We start from the raw sequence: 22,397 nt of genomic DNA on the forward strand, positions 1-22,397 counted from the left end.
TTTACATCAGTCTCGATCATCACATGAGCTAGTCTCACGATGACACGTACATGATTAATAATTGCTAAAACTTAAAAAAGTGAAGTGCGGTTTTCATCCATGTGGTTTGTCTGAATATACGTTTCTAGGCCAATAGTTTCAAATTTGCAATTTTTGTCATTGTGGTTTCATTTCACTTGCAATTAAACCCGACCTCACTGACCTCTTTAGTCTCGTCGTTAAACCCATCAGCGTGCTTCTTGCATGAGGGACAATCTTGTAATCTTTTAATCCCAAACACACCCTATCCCCTCACGCGAGGGGCATGCGAATTAGAGCCAGATTTATTTAAGGAGAAAAATAGAAAAAACTTCTTCCCATGTGAGGGGTACACTGATACGCTAAACGACCATACTTAATGGAATTAGTGGAGTCCAGTTTAATTGTAAATGAAATGAAATTACATTGACGGAAATAACAAACATGGCACTGTTAGACTGAAACCACATATTTAAACAAACCATGTCAACAAAAACCTCAACTTAAAATGGTATGTTTAAACCTGCAATAAAAAATTAATCAAAAATGAATAATGCTTGTGTGAGAGCCGCCAAGACCAGAGGCATCAAAGTTGATCCAACTTACCTACCTGATATTAAGATTAACCCTAATAATAAAAACTTTGATTAATAATAATTTAATAAAATCCAACAAATCACACTTGAGTTTGGGGTTGGTGAAATAGAAGCCAAATTTCTCACCTCTTTATAGATCTCACTCACTCAGATCAAACACGCACATACACAGACCCACCAACCTCCATACCATGGTTTCAATTTCCAATCTTTCTTCTTCGATCACACCCTTAAAGTCATCGCCGGTGCTTCCACCACCACCTGCCGCCGTCCACCTGGGTTTTCCGGCAAGACTCAAACTTTCTTCCTCCACTGCGCCTCTTGCCGCCTCTTTGATGTAAGCATTCTTTTTATTAATTTTTATAATTCTTTATTGTTCTTTTTTATTAAAGATTGAGTTTTTTTGGGTTGTTGAATCTTGATCAAGGGTATGTGATGAGAAATTTAGAATCTTGATTATGAAAATCTGTTAGGGTTTTAATCAATTGAGTTTAATACAGTTGGGTTTTTAGTTATGAACTAAAAAATTTAATCTTTTTTGTGTTGTGATGGTTTTACATGTTTCTTTTAGGTGTTTTAGGCTAGTTTTTGCCTGTAATTTTGTTTTTTGGTTTGTTTTTTGGGTTGCATGTAACTATTAATGGTTTGACTTATTGTTATTTACTCATTTATTGGAATTTGAAAGATTTGTACACTTGTGATTATAGCTATGTCCTAAAAGATTCAATCTTTTTGTGGTGTAATTAATTTATATATCTTTAGGAGTTTTTTGCTGTTTTTTTTCCTGTAATTTTTTGTTTTTTGGGATGCATGTAATTACTGTTGGTGTTTTGACTTGCTTTATGTACTTTTATTTTACTCAAGTTTAGTGAAATTTGAAAGATCTGCACACTTGTTGCTGACTTGATTCTTTTTTAAAAGTGTGAAATGTAGCCAAAACGGTGGAAACGGAAGCGCTGTTAAGAGAACAACTCTTCATGATCTTTATGAGAAACAAGGGCAGAGTCCGTGGTATGATAACCTCTGCCGCCCCGTTACGGACCTTATTCCCCTAATTGAAAGTGGCGTGAGAGGTGTTACAAGCAACCCTGCGGTAATTAACCCTTTAATTTCTACTAATATATATATTCATGATTCAAAATGATAAATATGTTCTTTCCAAATTACAAATCTATAATAGTCCTAATGACATGTTCTATATGTGATTACAGATTTTTCAAAAAGCAATTTCAACATCAAATGCTTACAATGATCAATTCAGGGAACTTGTACAAGGTGGGAAAGACATTGAAAGTGCATATTGGGAACTTGTGGTAAAAGATATCCAAGATGCCTGCAGACTATTTGAGCCAATTTATGATGAAACAGACGGCGGTGATGGTTACGTTTCTGTTGAGGTTTCACCTCGGCTTGCTGATGATACTCAAGGAACCGTTGATGCTGCAAAATGTTTGCATAAAGTTGTTAACCGTCCAAATGTTTACATCAAAATTCCTGCAACTGCTGCATGTGTACCTTCCATTAAGGATGTTATTTCTCTTGGAATTAGTGTTAATGTTACCGTAAGTTGTTTCTTTACATTCGTAGCTAGTTTATAGTTCATTACTAATAAATCTTTTTTGTTTTTATGATTTGTCACAGCTCATATTTTCACTATCAAGATATGAGGCGATTATTGATGCTTATTTAGATGGATTGGAGGCTTCAGGTCTTGATGACCTGTCTAGGGTTACAAGTGTTGCTTCCTTTTTTGTTAGTCGGGTGGACACACTTGTTGACAAACTGCTTGAAAAAGTTGGGACCCCTGAGGCCCTGGCTCTTCGAGGCAAGGTAAAAAGACAATCTTAAAGATAAATAGTTGCATTTTTATCTTTAATATTCCTTTTTAACCATGTGGTTGACTTTACAGGCTGCAAATGCTCAAGCAGCTCTAGCTTTCCAACTTTACCAAAAGAAGTTCTCGGGCCCACGATGGGAGGCCCTTGTGAAGAAAGGAGCTAAGAAGCAACGGTTGCTATGGGCTTCAACCAGTGTCAAGAACCCGGCCTACCCCGACACCCTTTATGTGGCCCCACTTGTTGGCCCAGACACGGTGAGTCTCTTGATTTTGTTTATAACAAAAGGTTCCTTCTATGCATGATTAAATTCTTGAAATTTTTTATAAAACAATGCAAAGATCCTTCATTTTTTGCATGCTTACCTCTCTAAACTGTGAATAAAGGCTCATTTTGTTATGTTTTAAAAGTCCCTGTGATATTATCATGCAAAAACGAAAAGGACTTGTATGCGTATTCAACAGGTTTTCCAACAATTACCCGGTCTTTTAATACAAAAGTTTTGATTGTAGTTTTTGTAACCATAGCGGGCAACCTAATTGCATATAAAAACAAGTTAAATTATGGATAAGAATTAGGTTTCGGGTCAACCTGAGTTGTACCATAGTTAATCTGTTTTGACCTGTTACCTCTAAACAGGTTTGGCTTGGATCATGTTTTCTTTCTAACGGGTTGAATACGCAACGTAAAAAAATTATCTTAAAATAATATAATCTTTGTAAACCATAGTTGATATTAAAATTACCTGTTAATGTGTTTGTGTTAATCTTGTTGACTAGGTGTCAACCATGCCTGATCAAGCTCTGCAAGCATTTATCGACCATGGTACAGTCGGAAGAATAATCGACGCAAATGTATCAGAGGCTGAAGGAATTTACAGCGCGCTCGAGAAGTTTGGAATCAATTGGAGCCAAGTGGGGGCCCAGTTGGAGCTTGAAGGTGTAGACTCATTCAAGAAAAGCTTTGACAGCCTGCTTGATAGCCTGCAAGAGAAGGCCAACTCTCTCAAATTAGTCAACCTGTAGACCACCTTCATGTGTGTTTCAACAGACTTGAAAGATAATAATAATAATAAAGAATGGCTGTGTAAGTGAATGAAAGATTGATTGTGTAATGGGAGTTTTATGATTGATTTTGCCTTATCTTTACATGCCTTGCTGCTTGTGTGGTGGTTATTGATTCTGTTTCTGTCCCATTCTTCAATTGTTTTTATTATATCAGTTAAATGAGGCTGCCATTGATCTTTTATGAAATGAAAACAAATATTAATTAAAGTTTTAGCTTGTTTTCTGTTTTGTTTCAAAACTAATATGGTGATTGTTGTGATTTTTAATCACATTGGATAAACAAATCCCTTTTTGTTGCTTAAAGATTGTACCTTGATGGAACTATACAACCCATAAAGATTATTGATCCGTGGTAAATATCTTCCATTTTATTCGCCATCAAATTCTTCTTAGGCCGTCTTCGAGGTTTTAAGTGTCGTGAGCGAGTACTTAAAAATGGGCATAAGGCATGTGTTGCTGGTTATAATTTAGTTGTAGGTAGACGTGCACAAAATCGGGTATTTTTTAAACCCGGAACTGGGTAGGAACCGGTTCCGGGTATGGTCAACAAAATTCAAATCGGGTTCGGGTAGGAACCGGTTCCGGGTATAGTCGGGTATTTGACCGGTTCCGGGTTGGACTTTGATCAGTTCCTCCGGGTTTTTTTCGGATCCGGAACCGGTTATTTTGTGCACCTCTAGTTGTAGGGTAATTGATTTAAATTTCTAATGGGCAGATATTTTTTTATTTTTTGGGTTTTAAATTGTTTAATGGGTTAAGTGGTTTATTGTTTCTTGAGTTTTAATAAAATTTGCAAGTCTAGAAAAGGTTCATAAGTTTAATTGTTTTATAAAGTTCTATACATGCAATTAAAAATTAAAATTTCAGGCCACGTTAGAAACGGCCTTAGCTAGGCGATGGCCAGTCCAGTGCAGTTGGCCCCGTGGGCACAAAGCTCTCACAAAATATCTGTCAAAAGCGATTGGCTTCTACTGCTTATGGGTACAACGGTTTCACGCATTTGGCCGAATGGGAGCAAAGCTCTCACAACGAAAGTGACCGGCTTCAATGTTTGGAATTGAAGTGAAACAGAATATTAAGTTAAAATTAATATATAAAAAACTTGCATTTTATAAAAGTGAATTCACTATTAGAGAGTGTGAATTCTAAGTTTTTGTTTTTTTATCTATTCTATTTTATGGTCTTCTGAATTCGCAGTTAGGACTGCGAATCCACACACCTATTTACAAGTAAAAAATAGAGTAAACTGTGGTTTTCGTCCATGTATTTTGTCTAAATTTGCAGTTTTAGTCTAATAGTTTTAAATTTGCAATATTCGTCCCTGTGGTTTGATTTTACCTGCAATTAAACCCGAATTCACTAACCCCGTTAAGCTTGATCGTTAAACCCATCAGCGCGCCCTTAACGTGAGGGGCAAATTTGTCCATTTTTCTCCCCAAATACAACCCAACCCCTCACGTGAGGGGGCTTGCGAATTATGATTGCGGTTTATTTTGGGAGAAAAAAAGACAAAACTGCCCTGACGTGAGGGGCACGCTGATGGGTTTAACGATCAAACTTAACGGGGTTAGTGGATTCGGGTTTAACTGCAAGTAAATTGAAACCACATGAACGAAAATCGCAAATTTAAAACTATTGGATTAAAACCGCAGATTTGAACAAACCACATGGACGAAAACCGCAGTTTACTCAAAAAAATATATGATGGTTTTACAAGTAAAAAAATACATACCGGTTTTACAAGTCCTTTTTGTAAAACCTACCAGATTTACAAAAAGATCAAACATAACTCCAGCAGCCCATTTGTTACAACCAGTTATGCTTCTCTGATTTATTCAGTATCAGACAATCACGTTCAGAATGCAATGTAATTGTAAAAATTGGGTACTTATCAGATAATTCACAACTTCTTTCACTTTTCTAAATTCTTTATCATATTATTCTAATTTCTTTATCATAAACCTTCCAATTAAGAAAAATACATGAACCAATCAAAGAACATTAACATGAACAACAACCTCATCAATCCAGCATCAGCTAAAGAAACCGAACCCGAGTCCTAAGCATGTTAACACCGCAACAAAATAAGAACGATCCATAAAAGTAAAGACATTCTATAACTCATTATGCATGACAAAACACGATTCAGTTAGCTTTAAGTACACTTTGCATTATTAACAGTACAACCTACTTTTGACTATTAACCTCTTTTACTTTATAACCATACTCGAGAAACAACTACGGGCTTTCACGAAACTCCATCACCCTGCCACACATGGGACATGTCTCACTTCTTTCCATCCATTCGTATATACAACCGAGGTGAAAATGATGAGAACATTGTGTCACAATCTTAGGATTCTCCAAAGTATATTCTGCAGTTTTGTTTCATGACATTGTTAACACAAAGAATTTAAAATCGGTGTGAATGAATATCATTAAAGAATTTACCATCAAGACATGTAGGACAAACATCTTCATTATCAGCAGATTGCACATAAAGAAGACCTTCTGAATCTTTGACTTTCAAAGACTTCTCTGAATGCTCTAAATTACCACGTTTAGAATCTTCAACCGTAGAATCAATACTAGATTTTCTTTTTGCAAGGTCCACAAATTCAATACCAGATTGTGAATCTTCTTGAAAATGAGTCATGGATTTCTCACGTCTAAGAACTAGGCCACGTTGCAGACGTGTGAACCTATGATCAGAATCATAAGCCAAGGGTCGCGTAGCCAAAGGATTTTCATTAGTTAAACCAGCACTCGAAGATGAAGTGGTTCCTTGTATAGGTGATGATACGGGTAGTCCTTCAATCCTCTGAAACAACGCGCCATACTGCATATTGTAACATAACCAGATTAAGAGTCATTTACCATACGATAATGGCTAGATTAAGAGTCATTTACCATACAATAATGGCTAATTTATTAAAAAACAGACAACTTTCGTAAAATTTGCATCTTGCGTAAAATAGTAGCGATTCGGGCAAACTGCATGAAACAGAAACCAGCTTATAACTTATTACCAACTTTAGCAACCGGCCTCATTTTTACGTTGTGTCAACCGCCGCATCAGATGGCAAGTACGCAAAATAGACCACGAGAAAAAAGATAACCTAAAACTTACTATTAAAATTCGCATCAGACACAAATGGCATGTACACGCCGTACGTATATTAATATTACAGATAACACACCGTCATCAATTTTCAAAAAATAAGCAACCGCTGATCCATTGCTACAGCTGGTAATAATATATAAAATGTAACTTGTTTACCATAATCGGCTATAAAATTTAAGTTAGTTTCTATCTTCCACTTAATTTTATGTTGGACGCTAAAATTTAGTAAGTTATTGTAACGATCGTTTCTACTTTATACCACTTACAGTCCTTCCTATAGTAACTCTTATCCCCAAAAACAATACAAACTGTCGATTATTATGTAACTCTAATAACTTCATAGGTAAGTAAGCGTGCTTCAGCAACATAAACCAGCCATAAACAGAAATAACCGTAACTTTGTCACCATAAGACGTAAACTATAAAACAACTGAGAATCATAAATGTAAAGCTTGCGAATATAATTACACTTACCCCAGTAAACAACTGGTGGAAAAAGAATCTTAAGCACAAGCAATATCGATACACGACATTAGTTGGAAACTCGTCAAAGTCATCACCACACGGACAGCAGCAAATAGCGTCCATCTCTTAACTTAGAACAGAATACTGTAATTTAACAACAAATATAACATTATTTGGTATCATCAATCATTAAATAAAATAAACAAAATATATGGTAGCTGCATACATATGACTTTGAACAGTTTTAATCATACAGAAGTCGGCTGCTGCGAGGTCGGTCAAATATCATAAGTTCACTAATATTTATAACATTTATTAATTATTAATATTTATTAGTTGGACCGATTCCAAGTAATGTCGGGTTCGTTAAAGAAACTCGCGTAGACGGATTTTTACAATACTAGTCTGTTAGTATCGGTTAAAATTCAATCCAATCCAATCCAAATATTGACAGTATAACCCTAGTATCGTATTATTACACAAGAGGCAAATTTAATTGGATGTGTATATTAGGTACGTGCGACTAATAATAATATAATTTAATAAAAAAAAACTAAGAAGATGGGGGTTAGGGTTTCAAAATAAATAAATAAAAGTACCGGTGGATCATCGGGATGGAAAGAAAGAGTGTTGATGAGAGTCGAATCGAAAGAAGAGAGATTGATGTGTGTCTTTAGTGAATGAATGAAGAGAGTTTGGAACGAAGAAGAATAATAATAATAATGTTCAACCAACTTGTTATTACTGTTTTAGTTGGGAGATGCCGACAGGTTTTGTTGGGTAATAATAATAAAAAATACAAGACTCTTTTGCCCTTTATGTTCGTTTTGGAAACCTATCATTGGTCGAGAAAATCTGATAACGAATTAACCGAATCGAACTGATAACCGTAGAACAAAATCGGTAGGTGAACCGAGAGCCGAAAGTTGAGACCGGATGGTTTTCTAAAACTGGAAAACCGAATAACTGGAAAATTGAAATTGTGGATTTGGTTCTGTTGGAGCTTACAACCAATTCGAGCCTCTCTTTGCGGCTTGCACTGAGTTAGCCATTGTTGAAGAAAATGAAGGAATTACGAGTTTAAAGGAGATTAAAACAGGAATAATAAACTTTATTAATGCTTTAATATGGATGTCAATGAAATGACATTTGATAACCAGTCTCATACTTGATTGTGAAATCATGTTTCATAATATCCGTCGGATACGAAGCATACATTTAGTTGTTAATAACTACCAATTAGGATTTTCAAATACATTTCTTACCATTTAGTTTTTATACAATTTCATTGCCAAGGAAATTAGAAATATAACAACTAAAATTTTTTAAATTAGTATATTTTTCTATTATCAAAGACCAAAAAATTAATAATAATAATAATAATAATAAATGTTTTTGAATATGGTTTACGTAACGGATATGTATGATCTGATAATCATGTCAAATATCTCACAATACCATACTCGTCTTGTTCATGCAAACTTTTTTCACAATAATTTATATACCCGGTCTCACCTCTAATTATGCATCCATTTTACCGTTCAACAAACAAATTTATGTTATGCTTAGTAAGGAAAAGACATCTTGTTCAATTTAATGAGGTGTAATAATAAGAAGCCTAAATTGTTTACATCTATGTTTAAACCCCACTGACAACACTTTAAAGGGAGCATGAGTGTCTTAATAAAGAACGATCAGGATCTTTGTGATATTCAGTTCGATCAAGAGGGTGTCCTAGGGATGGCAAAAAGCCTTAACTTGATGGGTATACCCGAAACACGAAACAAATGGGACGGATATACTCGTAACCTGATGGGTATTGGATTAGGATTTGAAAATTTTCGCGAGTATGGGATTAGATGATACATGGCCCGATTACCAGAAAATGCATACCTGTTTACTCGAATCATATACATGAATCGCATGCCCGAAAAATTATTTGTATTTTGTAGGTTGTGTGTGTGTGTGTATATATATATTATAATAAAATTATGGAGAAAGTGAATACGGTGTTGTCAGCCGCCTAACCTTACACGAAAAACACATCAAAACTACAGTTTTGATTAAAATAAACCCTAAAACTAAAATTGACAAAAACACGTACCTGCCTTTTCTCTCTAGTGCATCGCCTCTGCTCTCTAATGCATCTTTGCAAAGCCTAGGTAGGTCAAGCCATTGACAATTAACAAGGACAAAGATTGGATTCCAACCATCACATCAGGTAAGGTTTACAGTTTATAATTGAATAATGTGTTCTCAGTTTGAAATTGATGCGTTTGGTGTGTGATTATTTCAGTTTTTCTAGGTTTTGATGCGGTAGATATTGAGATTGATCATCGAATTATGTGTTTAAGACACAGATTTATAGAGAATAGGTTTTAATTTGAATCTAACATTTTAATTGGTCTATAAACTAGTTCTTAAATCTATAAATAAGATCAACATACTGATTATTTAATCTAATAAGTTCTGGTGATCACGTAACTCTAATTTTTGTTTTCAGTTCCTTATACTTTCCTTCGCTTGTTGATTATCAGCCTTATTCTGTGTTCTGATATTCCTCTTTTGTTGATACAGGACGTCTACACCTTAATGGATTTAAAAGTTCAATCAGAGAAAGAAGATCTTGAAACAAATTTGTTTGAACATATTGATGCAAATGGGTATTTGGTCATAAATACCGGGTCAGATGTTGAAGTAGAGAAAACAGAAGATGCGTACCTGGATTTTGGAGTTGAAAAGGAAATAGCAAATGAAGTAATCAGACAAGTTTTTGATACTCCTGATGAGGCATATGATTTCTATAATAGCTATGTGTTTTTACATGGATTTGGAATACGCATTTGTTCAACTTTTAAAAATAGGACAACAAATGTGGCTTATCGAATAAAATATGTATGCAACAAAGAGGGTTTTAAAGATTTGAAGCGTGGTAATTATGAGGGAGATGCTAAGAAACGTCGTAGGGATTTAAGGACCGGATGTGAAACGTTTTTTCGGATTTCAATTGGTAATGATGGTAAATGATTAGTGGATGAATTTGATGATGCACATAACCATGAGCTAACTATTGCTCTGTCCAAAGTAATGAAACAAAAGTCTCATGAAAAGTTTCACCCCTCACAGGCTTGCAAATCTATAATGTTGGAACTTGGTCAATCTGGGTTGAGACATTGTCAAATCAAGAAAGTCATTAATACCATGGAAAATCCAGGTGAAAATGATGTCACGTCAAAACAATGTGCCGATGTCTTGAATGAACAACGAAAACAATACAAAAACAATACAAAGGTAAGAGTTTTATGGTCTTATTAAACATTTCCAAGACAAATTATTAGAAGACCCCAACATTTATTTTGTTGTGGACTTATGTGATGATGGGTAATGGGAAGCAAAAAATTTTCAAATTAATTAGAATTGGTTAGATGTTATTTAATTACAAAAAGTATGTATCAAAACCACCATTCAGGCACTTGCTTAACTGCTCAGTAGTCTAGTATGTATGTCCCTTTCATGTGAAACTTGATTTGCTCCCATATCTCATTGTAATGCCCCACAAAACGACTAGTTAAGATAGGTTTCAACGCTTACTATGACGCGCTTGAGGTAAAAACACACCCGAATAGACTCTTTAACTTGACTTAGGATTTCTTATTTTCTCATAAATGGATAAAGCTGAAACAATATGATGTAACCCTCTGTTTATAATCAAAGTAATACTCCTATGTAATCACATTATTTCAAAGTACCCAAGTCTATAATAAAAAAAAATCTGGACAATAGAGCCGCAAAGCCGACACAATCTCAAATTTTATTAATAACAAATGAGCCACCATGGACGAAAGAGCCGCAAAGCCAACACAATCTCAAATTTTATTAATAACAGTAGTATAGGAAAAACGACGAACTAAGATTAGTAACATGAAGGTTAAAGATAAAACATGTTCAGTAGCTTGCATCTATCAAGAATAACAAGCTACATAATCTGAAATTGAGTAAAAAAATTAGAGTGGACAGAAAATACATGGAATTAGCAACTTGTGTGAAGAGAGAAATAGCTAGATTGGGTAAAAAAATTAAGATTTAGGGGATTAGAGTTTATAGACCAATTAAAATGTTAGATTCAAATTAAAACCTATTCTCTATAAATATGTGTCTAAAACACATAATTCGATGATCAATCTCAATATCTGCTGCATCAAAACCTAGAAAAATTGAAACAATCACACACCAAACACGTCAATTTCAAACTGAGAACACATTATTCAATTATAAACCGTATGTCACACCCCGACCAAAGGCGGCGGAACATGCCGGGTTGCAACGGTTGCCCAAATACACAAGACGTTATTTAAGCGACAATATTTAATCAACTCATTTAATTCCACAAAAATCATAAGATGTCACATAACATGCTTGTTCATACAATAACCGAAACAAAACATAGCAAATAATATATTGTTCATTTTTGCTAATATCCTAACGGTCTTGATTACGTTTTCCTTCAAATCTCGAGTCAAAAATAAGTCAAACCTGTAAGATTGCATAAAATAAGGTTTATCAACACAAAGGTTGGTGAGCAATTCATAGTTTTGAACAAATATGTATATAATAAGAAATTCCACAACTTGTATACGAAACAATAAATAATAACAATAATTTGGATAAATGAGATCTGATGCGGGATCCGGTCTATTAAGTCGGCCCGACCCAAATAGTTATTTTAGTTATAAATATGGTGGTTAGGTCTTTTGTTAAATCAGTTTATTATTTTTAATAAAGAATTTGTAAGCTTTAAGCTTGTCTACCGAGTATTTTGGTTTGGGTTATTTTGATTATGATCAATTGTTCTTGAGCCATTTGAGTAAAGCCGTGGAATCGGTATCATTTGGTATCAGAGCTTTGGTTGTTCAAATGGCTCTGCGTGGAGAGAGATGCTTGCTTGATCGTAGATTCGCCGCCGGAGGCAACGAGAGAAGTATGTTCGATTCACGTGCCCACGGTAGAGGTTGGTATTCTACTTGCGGAGTCGCCGCCAGAGGCAGCAGTGGAATCTTTCCCGACCCGCGGGATCTTAAGATCAAAAGACTCCGACAACGAGTATGCGACCTCGAGTTACAACATGAGATTCAGCAACTCAAGCAACGGATCCAAGATCTTAAGGCATCATCGACATGGAAGGAAACGGAACCGGAAGAACCCATCAGGGACGATTCAATCGGGGATGAGGAGCATCCTACCGATGGCGAAACTATCTATAATTCTCCGCCCATATATGATGACTACCAGGATAATGAGTGGTATTATTGGATGATTGGCGGTTTGATTGTTGCAGATGAAAAAGAAATCTTTGATTGTGCAAAGATGGCATTGGAAATTTATAATTGTTCTCCGAAAGATGTTACAGTTGTAGATGGAAAACTGGTGAGCATGGATCCCAATCATATGGGTTCAATGACTGCTCAGCGACCTTACGCCCGCAGTGTACATCTAAGCCGAGTTGTTTGCCTAAAGATCCTATAGTTTCGGCATTTCAAGTTGGAAAGGATTTTAAAATTCAAGTAAACGGGAATGGTTGGGATATTGAGCCACAAGTTTCGGAATTATTATGGTTGATATTGATATCGATTTTAGCAAATATAGGAATTATTTACCCATTAAATATGATTATATGTGTGTCAGGCACAATGGTGGCATACACACCACGCAACAAGGAATAAAGATACGTGGGCTTCATGTTTCTAAATTGGATATTTCAAGAGAAAAAGGCGGCCTATATATTAATCCAGCCACTCGGGTGTTGTGGAACCTAATCAATTTATGTCAGTTATATGTGGGCCTCACCACACCTTAACTTTCCTAAGCCTTATGAAGAATTGCAAACAGGGATTAAACGGTTTGAGAAGCCTAAATGAAAGGGCCTTCGATGCTACTCAAGTCCAACCTGACACAGTTCCTTTTGTTATACGTCAACAGAATGTGTCACCGACAACGAGTAAAGTGAACAAGAAACGCTTCAATGCTTCATTCGACCCGGGTGGTATATGTTCAGAGTCGCGTGAGGCGTTTTGTGAAGTTAAATTGTTTATTCGGGTCATGATAATAATAATAATAATTTAGAATCGGGTTGATGTTCCATTTGATCCGGGTGGCTTGCTTTTGAAGGCAAAACTCGAGGACGAGTTTTTTCAAAGAAGGGGAGTATGATGCGGGATCCGGTCCATTAAGTCGGCCCGGCCCAAATAGTTATTTTTAGTTATAAATATGGTTGTTAGGTCTGTTGTTAAATCAGTTGATTATTTTTAATAAAGAATTTGTAAGCTTTAAGTTTGTCTACCGAGTATTTCGGTTTGGGTTATTTTGATTATGATCAATTGTTCTTGAGCCATTTGAGTAAAGCCGTGGAATCGGTATTATGATGCAGGACCATCGAGAATCTTTTTATTTATTAGTTTATCTTTTATTATTTTACGTTTATCTCGTTTCCATGTTTATCTCCTTTTCTTTTAGTATATATAGGGTGCTAGGGTTTATTTGTTATTCAGTTTTTGATTGGGTTCTAATATAAAGAACATTGTTCTTGGAACTTCAGTTCGATTTATCGCCTTTTGATTAATCATGAGTCTCTCGGGCCATTGATCGCTTCCGAACTGCATCAGTTGGTATCAGAGCTTTTGTTTCTCAAATGGCTCGACGTGGGGGAGAATACTTTCTTGATCGTAGAGTCGCCGACAGAGGCAACGATAGGAGTATTTTTCTGTTCACGTGCTCATGGAGAAGATCGATATCCTACTCGCAGATTCGCCGACCGAGGCAACGGTGAATTATGTTCCGACCCACGAGATCTTATGAAGATTAAGCGACTCCGACAACGAGTTCGCGATCTTGAAGAGATTGAACGGCTCCGAAAACGAGTTCGTGATCTTGAGTTACAACGGGAGATGCGCAAGGCGGAAACCGAGTCGAGCACTATCGTCTGGGACAAAGGTGGCGACGGAGAGCAGCATCCGTTTGGTCGTCACCCACCCCGGTTCTATGAATCGATCTATCAAGAAGAGTGTTTATCGGAAGACAAACCCAGATTCGATGAAGACGGGATTGATTTCGATGAAGAAGAATGTTTGTTTGTGAAAAATATCTATGAATCACCGCCCATGTTTGATAAATACTATGACGAGGAAGAATACACGGTGGCAAACAATGAAGGTTTGAATGGAAAATCACTAAATCAGGAGATTCAAGACTACGCGAGACTCTCCGCGGTTAATTTTGGCGGCGAGTTCTTAATGGGTATCACAACCATCAATGGTAATTTTGCTGTGGATACGGATGATGAGGTAGCGGGTGGTGTTGGTTCGGAAGCTCCATTAGTGCCGGCAAATATTATGGAAGGTTTGACTATTACGAGATCTCCTATGGAATTGAATTCACAAGAATCGGGATATATTAGGAATATGAATTTCCAGCTAGAAGAGAAGATAGTGGTTGCTAAATGTTTATGCAAAATTTCCGATAATAAGTCTATTGATTTAAATATTCCATATGCATGTGATCTTCAAATTAGAGAAATTATGGGTTGGAAGTTTGAGGCAAGCATGCATCTCATGACCAATTTACGTGGAATGCATGGAACTTTTTTAGAGTGGATAAAGTAAACAAGGAACACTACAATGCTCCATTTGAACCGGTGACTTGCCTTTGAAGTTTTCAAGTTTGTTTTTAAAGATTTTCAAGTTGTTTAGTAACAAGAACAAAGGAGCCATTCTTTATTCTTGGGGTGTCAATGATTTTTTCGACGTTCTCAAGACTCGAGGACGAGTCTTTTTCGAAGACGGGGAGAAGGAGGTGGACATAACCAGCAACCCGATAGACCTAGGTGGTACGAGTTTAGAGTCGGGTGAGATAACGAGGGAGTCGACCCGTGAAGTTAAACGGTTTGGGCGGGTCATGGTTATAATGGATGGGAATCGTGTTGATGTTCCTTTCGACCCAGGCGGCTTTGGTCCAAATAAACAAAACTCGAGGTCGAGTTTTTTCGAAGACTAGGAGTATGATGCAGGAGCATCGAGAATCTTTTTATTTATTAGTTTATCTTTTATTGTTTTACGGTTATCTCGTTTCCATGTTTATCTTCTTTTCTTTTAGTATAAATAGGGTACTAGGGTTTCTTTGTTATTCAGTTTTTAATTGAGTTTTAATATAAAGAACATTGTTCTTGGAACTTCGGTTCGATTTTTCGTCTTTTGATTAATCATGAGTCTCTCGAGCCATTGATCGCTTCCGAAACTGCATCAAGATCGCTAATAAGAATACATTAGCGACACCGTCTATAAGAGAATACCAAATAGATTCGGATTTTTATATGAGATCGTTAATAAACATACATTAACGACACCGTCTATAAGAGAATACCAAATAGATTCGGATTTCGTATGAGATCGTTAATAAGAATACATTAACGACACCTTGCTATAAGAGAATATCAAATAGCTAAGGATTTATGAATCAACTCACAAAAAGCGGTAAACAAATTAGCATATAAGCATGTAAGCATAGAACACAAAATCGAGCATTTATTTAAGTAAATTATACAATAAAGTTTGTGGTTTAAGACTTAAGTATAAAGCATTTAGTTTGAATAAATATGCAATATCACCCCCAAAACGAAATATGAAAAACGGGGTATGAAAGTACTCACATTCAAGTAATAAACTTGAAAGATGTATGATTTTTAGTTTAACTGGAACGTCGGGTTTAACGAACGAAGCCTAAAATAAAAGAAGACTTATATTAGGAAAGTTGTCTTGGAAGTCATTTAATGAAAATAAATGTTAAGAAATGTAAACAATTTAAAGTTTAAGGTTTAAAATGTAAATATTTAAGAAAATGTAATACTAGTCCTTTAAAAATATAAATTTGCTCGAAACCGGGTTAAAGTATCTAGCCTTAATATTTACTCAACCTATGTTAAGTAATAAGGTGGGTAAAAATGCTAGAATGCAAGTCCCTTTATAATATAGATACTAAAACGGGTTTTAACGAGTGTTCGGGTTGTTGGTTCGGGTCTTGATAATTGGTCAAACCCAAAGTCAACTTTCCAAAATGTTAAATGCTATGAGATGACTCATAAAAATCTAATAAGACTTAACCAAGTATATAGTTCTATTGTTTTAGAACTAACAATGTCTGCTAAGCGAGTGTTCGGTTTTGTCGGTCCAAACTTTTTTATGAGATCAAGTTGGATCCAACATTTCCAAGTACTTAAGAAAATAATTAAAATCAGTTTGTAAAGTATTTTTAAAGATTTATACAAGTCTTGATGGCTAAAAACAGACCTGTGTGTCTTAAGCGAGTAAAATCGGTTTAGTTCGGTTTGGTTCGGTTTCCATCTCACAATAAGTTCAAGAATGGTTGCCACATGCCCAAATATCAAAGAACTTGTATAATAATTTATAAATGATGATACTTAAGTTTTACAACCAAAAAGTTAACAACAAAGTCTTTAAACAAAAGTTCAGTTTTCGGTTTGGATCTTGTTTCGGGTTAAGACCGAGGTAAAATTCTACAAACCCATAACCATAGAACTTATAAAAATGATTTTAGAAACTTAAATCTAGCATAAAGCATGTTTAAACAATTATTTAACAAAACTAGTAAACAAGTTCGGTTTACGGTTTAGAGTTATTTACGGTTAAACCAAGGCTAGTCTCTACAAACCCATAACCATAGAACTTCATAAATATGATGTAAAAACTAAAATGATCAGAACTTAAGCATGATTAATATGTATAAACAAGTTATATAAGTGTGTGTGTATATATATATATATATATATATATCAAGGACTACAAAAGTCCTCCATGTAGCCTTGCCTTACGAGGCCCGACACTCAACCGACCGAGACCGGAAAAGTGACCACCAAAGATAACAAGGGGTGTATATTATATATATGTTGTGCCATATGCTTCAAGTATTAATTAAGACTAAGTAAACTAATTAAAATACAAGACTTGGTCAGTTTGACTTTGAAAGTCAAACTTATCAAAAACAAAGAAAAACAACCTTGTAATCATTTGAATTTGAGTGAGGAAATGGTTTATGAGCAGGGATTAATGTGGAAGAGGGCCATGTATTTATAGGATATGCTTAAAAAGGTTAAACAAGTGATTTATAGGGTAAAAACCGGATTTTGGATAATAAAACCAACAAATAAACACAAACCTGCAGCTCTGGTCTGCTTGTCTTCGCGCTAAGCGACCCAAAGGAAGCTCCCCCATCTCATAGCGCGATGGGGTGGGTGGCAGGAATTTTCAAAAGTTTCAAAAATGACAATTTGGCCCCTGAAGTTCGTTTTAAGTGTTTTTAACGCGTTTTAAGGACCGAAAAGGATGTTTTCAAGACCCAACAAGTGTAAAACAATATTGTGACATAAAATCCATCATTTTGATTATATCATAAGTTTCGGTTTACAAAACGGGTCAGTTTACACGATAAACATTTACAAAACGAATACAAATCGGACCCGAATTTGACGAATGTCACACCGTAAATCTAACCTGATGTGATGGCTAGAATCCAATCTTTGTCCTTGTTAATTGTCAATGGCTTGACCTGACGAACCTTGGCTTTGCAAAGATGCATTAGAGAGCATAGGCGATGCATTGGAGAGAAGAGGCAGGTATGTTGTTTTTGTCAATTTTAGTTTTAGGGTTTATTTTAATCAAAACTACGTAGTTTTGATGTGTTTTTCGTGTAAGGTTAGGCAGCTAACAGCATCGTATTCACTTTCCCCTAATATTATTTATTTATTGTAACGCATATATATTTGGAGTGTATTAAATTTTAACTGTAATAACTGTTGTATGAATAAAATGTATAAAAGAATTATGATGATAAAAAAAATAGACTTGAACATCTCAATGGGCATACCCGATACCAGACAGGTAATTATTCGAAAAATACCCGACGGGTAATGGGCTTGGGTGGGACATGGTTTTAGAAACGGATATAGGCATGGGATTATACCGGCCCGTTGCCATCCCTAGAGCGTCCAGGTTTTATCACCAGTGGGTATTCGGGAAGGGGTGAGTTTTCTCTAAAATAAGGATCACTTAGAGGCGTTTAAAGGCTCCGTACTACTGAATTAGACCAGCTGGCAATGACCTTTTATCATTGAGTCATCCCGTACGAAATATCTAAACAATTTTATGTTTATTGCCATTTCAACAAGAAAAAGAAGTAAAGTTCTCCTAACTTTGATCAAGCCCCCTTTAGGCATGCCCCTTCTAGATCCTTAAAAAATAAAGCTCACTTAAAACAAAACCTTAAGCATGCCTCTTTTAAAATATATCTTATGTCAAATGGAATAAATGTGGTGGTACGAGCTCGGACGGGATACGCAAGCATGCATAGGGATGGCGAATGAACCTGAGCATGCCTGGTTCTCCTAAAACACTCATGACAAATAATGAGATGGTATGAGGCTAGGTTAGGTGATATCCGACCCAACAATCCGAAACATACTTAAATATATAAAAAAAGTCAATTAATAACTTTTGGTTTTATATATTTCTAGTTATTTTTATATAAATTAAATATTCAAACCTTAAGAAGATATATTTAGAAACATCATCATCATCATTATCAGTTTTTTACAAATTAACAGATAAACCCGATATCGACTAGTGTTAGATCGGGTATAGAACACGGTTCTATAAAATTTGAAATAACTAAATGGACAAACTAGATTTTGATAATTCCAACTTATTGTTATTGGCTGATAATAATGTCAATTGAGAATATACTCTTGCTGGTGATCCGAACATTTAAAAATTTTACTCTCATTATACCTTCGTTAAAAAAACACTTAACAATGTTAAGTTTTATCCGAATTTCATGGTTAAAGCATGTCCAAATCAGTAGCGAGAAAATTAAAAAGTTAAGAATACTATCCGTCAATAGCATGAGTGGGTTGAAAGTTAAAACCAACAAAAGACGACACATCCTCCCTCTTTAACCCTCTCATCATCTATCCCTCCGATCACCGGAGGTTGAGCTAACAGTTAGCCGGCGTTTGAAGAAATAGAATATTCCGGTATCTTCTTATCCATCCATGTATTTTCTCTTATTAGGGTTTGCTATCATGTCGATATATGTTTAATATAAATTAGGGCTTTTAATAGTATCGGCTGCTTGAGGTTATAATTTATAAACAACTGTTACGTATTATTTATTATCTTAAAAATTGGAATACGAGTGTTTGATAAATAAAAATTAGGGCTTTTAACAGAAAGTTTGATGCTTGAGGTTATAAGTTATAAACAGCTGTTATGTAACTAACAAGAAGTTTTAAATTGCAGTGGGAATGTCGGAATACGAGAATGTTGTTGGAGGAAAGCTGAAGTTGAAGGGGAAGGCTCTTGATGAAAGCTGGTGGCAGCAAGAAGAAGAAGAAGAAGAAGAAGACGACGACCAGACATTTGTCTGATCAAGTTATTCAAACGATCGATAGTGAAATTTCTGAAGGTAATGTGATGCTTTCATACGTGTAATATATTATTAGTATACCCTTAACTAATGCATTTGTGACTCCTTTTAGTTTTATCCAATTTTACTCTCTTTTCTGGTTGGATTTCAACACGTCCAATGACAAAAACTTTGAAATGATCAACAGTAGGCTTAAGATCACTCCAGCATTCTTGTGGTGTTTGTTCGTTTAGTGCTGATGTAGTACTTATGTTTAGGATGTCTCAAAACTTCTTTGGCATGTTCTCAGTTAAAACCATGTTCATGGTTACAAATTTTCTTTTCTGTGGTACCCGTTTTAACAGAGGTAAACTTAATTAGAAAAGTATTATGGTTTTACTAGAATTATCCGTTGGAAATTTATATGAACGATTGGGTTGGTACATCCACATGTTCAAACGTCAAACTAGTTTATGTTTTTCTAGTGGTACTTGTTATCTAGCAGCTTTCCAAGACGTGGGTTAGTGGTATATGTTTTTTCTTCCTATATGTTCTTGACTGTTAGTTAATGAAATGGGGTGTTTTATACTTGAATTTTGTTGCTGCGTTTTCTGGTTAAATCAGTTTATTATTCCATTGCCAATCCAAGATAGCAACTTTGGTGGTGCTCTTTGGAGTTTGGAACCTAATCACAGGTTTAGGTGGTGCTTTCTGTATCCTAAACTTGTATCAGATTGCTCCTCAGTTTGAACCGGGTGCTGTTTCTGTATCCCTTTTGACCCGTCGGCTGTCCATTTCTATCCGTTCATCTCAAAGTTTCTAGCCGTTAACCTAACCGCATATACAACACTTTTGTTGTACTGTATATGATGTTAATGGTCTTTTTATTCTCAATGGCAAACAGTTCCTTGAACTATCAATCACTTCTTAGACAACTTAGTTTTGCGTCAATTTTATTCTCAACCATAGTCTTAATCGTTTTAAAATGGCCAAAAGTCTCTTTCTGATACTGGAAATAAACCCCCAAAAGTTTTTCAAGAAACGGACAGAGGCATGATGTTTTCTCTTGGGACAGTTTCAACATACATCTTTTACTTTTGGACAAGAGGCAACCCCTTTTAAGTGTTTGTTTCTTGGACAAGCAATAGAGACTTCCTTATACAAGTAATCGTCCCTTAGATGCCAAAGTCTTGAAGTCCCTTCACTTAAAATTGTAGTTTATAGGCGTGATGAGTAGAAACTGAGTAGAAACTTCAACTATCAGAACAAACATTTTATTTGAGGTCATATATGAAGGGGTGTTTTTTTATTAATCAGCTGTGTATCTAAAAAGCTATATGCTTACTGTGCATTTTAAATGCATATAATGATTTTGAGTAATGGATGTGTAGGCACGGGAAAAATGGACGAGGAAGAGATGAACGATGGTTCCGGTTCCAAGGCGAAAGGTGGTTCACATATTGACAGTTTGACTCCGGCAGAGAAACGTTATATGGAGCAAAGGCAGAAAATAGACATGCAGAAAATGGCAAAGACATCAAATAAGTCGCATCGTGACAGGCTTTCAGAATTCAATCAGTATCTTGCCAACATGAGTGAGCACTATGACATTCCAAAAGTTGGTCCTGGCTAAGAGTGGTTTCAACGGCTTCTACAGCACCAGATCTTTGACAAATTTCTGTTGCAGCTCATGGTTATGTGATAATACAATCTCTATCCTTACATTTGAACCGACCTTAAACTTGTGATCATGTGTGGGTTTGATTGCACTAGGCCAGTTGCTTGTCACAATGTATGACTTTTGTGTGTTTAACTTTAAATCAAGCAAAAACCCTGTTTTCGATTATGGCAACTCTTGGTTCAGGTCTTATCATTTTCCAATCAATTCATAGATGGAAATCGGAATCAGGAATTTACATTTAGGGTCGGTCTTAAACGAAAAAAATAAAAAATAAAAGCGTGAAAAATAAAGGTAAAATCATTAAAGTGGGTATTTTGATCAAAACAATTGCCGAGATCAACAATGACTCCTGCCAATATAGGATGTCAAATGTTTAATTATTGTAGAGTGTAACATTTGACCGGTTATAAAAAAATAATAATTAAACGACTTCACTCTTACGTTACCTTATCCGGTTGCTGGAAAGGGGACTGGTGTAATTGTTCACTCTTGAGTCACTTGTCACATCATGATTAGTGCAAATGGCATGTGCTAGATTGGTGGAAAGAGGAAGGGCTGGTGTAATTGTGCACTTGGCCACAGTCACGCCATGGTTGGTGCGAATGACATGAACCGAGTTGGTGGAAAGAGAGGCCAAGTTGATTACATGCATTGCACACTTCTTGAAGGTTATTCAAGTAGTTGAACTCCAAATAACACAATCTTATTCCATGCCAACTACGTACAATTTGTTTTCAGACTTCCACAATTCAGCTACCATTCTTAAATGTCCCCCCCCCCCCCCCCCCCAGCTTTGGGACTAAAAGTAAACTTTAATAAGAATGAAGTGTTTAGAAATTAGAACCGAGGTGGAGCCGACACAATTTGACATGACATATATCTTACAACATGAAAGAACTTCCCGTTTATTTACTTGTAAACATATACCTTAAAGAAAACTGGAAACCGGTTATAGATAAGTTGAAATCAAAACTATCAATTGGAAATCAAAAACTCTAAAATCAGTTGGGCAGGTTGGGATAAAGTGTTGGCACCTAAGGAACACTGATAGCTTGGGGTAGACGGTCTAAAGTAGGCTAATCTTGGTATACTAACCAAGCAGTGGTGGAGGTTTAAAAAGGAAAACTCTTACCTTTGAGCAAGGTG

The 22,397-nt window shown here is 35.7% G+C and overlaps 2 protein-coding genes and 1 pseudogene across 4 annotated transcripts; 2 read left to right on the plus strand and 1 right to left on the minus strand.

The window, feature by feature from the left end:
• Positions 1–758: 758 nt before the first annotated feature.
• On the plus strand, positions 759–3,597 carry LOC143549146 (uncharacterized). The gene is made up of 6 exons (XM_077040126.1): positions 759–951; positions 1,536–1,707; positions 1,826–2,176; positions 2,256–2,444; positions 2,524–2,706; positions 3,229–3,597. The coding sequence occupies exons 1-6, from the start codon at positions 806–808 to the stop codon at positions 3,472–3,474; spliced, it is 1,287 nt and encodes a 428-aa protein (XP_076896241.1). The 5' UTR covers positions 759–805; the 3' UTR covers positions 3,475–3,597.
• Positions 3,598–5,641: 2,044 nt separating this feature from the next.
• LOC143549137 (E3 ubiquitin-protein ligase At3g02290-like) lies at positions 5,642–7,790 on the minus strand. Of its 2 annotated transcripts, none has more exons than XM_077040119.1 (4): positions 7,705–7,790; positions 7,115–7,249; positions 5,968–6,355; positions 5,642–5,891 (listed from the first exon to the last, which is right to left on the minus strand). In XM_077040119.1, exons 2-4 carry the CDS (start codon positions 7,226–7,228, stop codon positions 5,755–5,757), a joined length of 639 nt encoding a protein of 212 aa, XP_076896234.1. In that variant the 5' UTR covers positions 7,229–7,249; positions 7,705–7,790; the 3' UTR covers positions 5,642–5,754. The 2 variants fall into 2 exon arrangements, with proteins under 2 accessions (XP_076896234.1, XP_076896235.1); XM_077040120.1 differs by having other exon boundaries at positions 7,115–7,235; positions 7,705–7,744.
• Positions 7,791–19,082: 11,292 nt separating this feature from the next.
• On the plus strand, positions 19,083–21,416 carry LOC143549138 (uncharacterized; annotated as a pseudogene). Its single transcript, XR_013138090.1, has 3 exons — positions 19,083–19,199; positions 19,465–19,630; positions 20,962–21,416. The product of XR_013138090.1 is annotated as an uncharacterized LOC143549138 (transcript).
• Positions 21,417–22,397: the final 981 nt, after the last annotated feature.

This window comes from Bidens hawaiensis, unplaced genomic scaffold (assembly GCF_021521415.1).
Source record: "Bidens hawaiensis isolate Kalapana, Puna unplaced genomic scaffold, B.hawaiensis_p1.1 tig00015444_1, whole genome shotgun sequence".
Taxonomy (NCBI): domain Eukaryota; kingdom Viridiplantae; phylum Streptophyta; class Magnoliopsida; order Asterales; family Asteraceae; genus Bidens; species Bidens hawaiensis.

Bases quoted from the DNA above. Each gene is read 5' to 3' on its own strand.
- LOC143549146 (XM_077040126.1), top strand. From the start codon at position 806: ATGGTTTCAATTTCCAATCTTTCTTCTTCGATCACACCCTTAAAGTCA. The intron at 1,708-1,825 runs GTAATTAACCCT...ATGTGATTACAG, and splicing joins GTGTTACAAGCAACCCTGCG to ATTTTTCAAAAAGCAATTTC. The intron at 2,445-2,523 runs GTAAAAAGACAA...TTGACTTTACAG, and splicing joins CCCTGGCTCTTCGAGGCAAG to GCTGCAAATGCTCAAGCAGC.
- LOC143549137 (XM_077040119.1), bottom strand. From the start codon at position 7,228: ATGGACGCTATTTGCTGCTGTCCGTGTGGTGATGACTTTGACGAGTTT. The intron at 6,356-7,114 runs GTAAGTGTAATT...TACAATATGCAG, and splicing joins TCCACCAGTTGTTTACTGGG to TATGGCGCGTTGTTTCAGAG. The intron at 5,892-5,967 runs GTAAATTCTTTA...ACAAAACTGCAG, and splicing joins TTGTCCTACATGTCTTGATG to AATATACTTTGGAGAATCCT.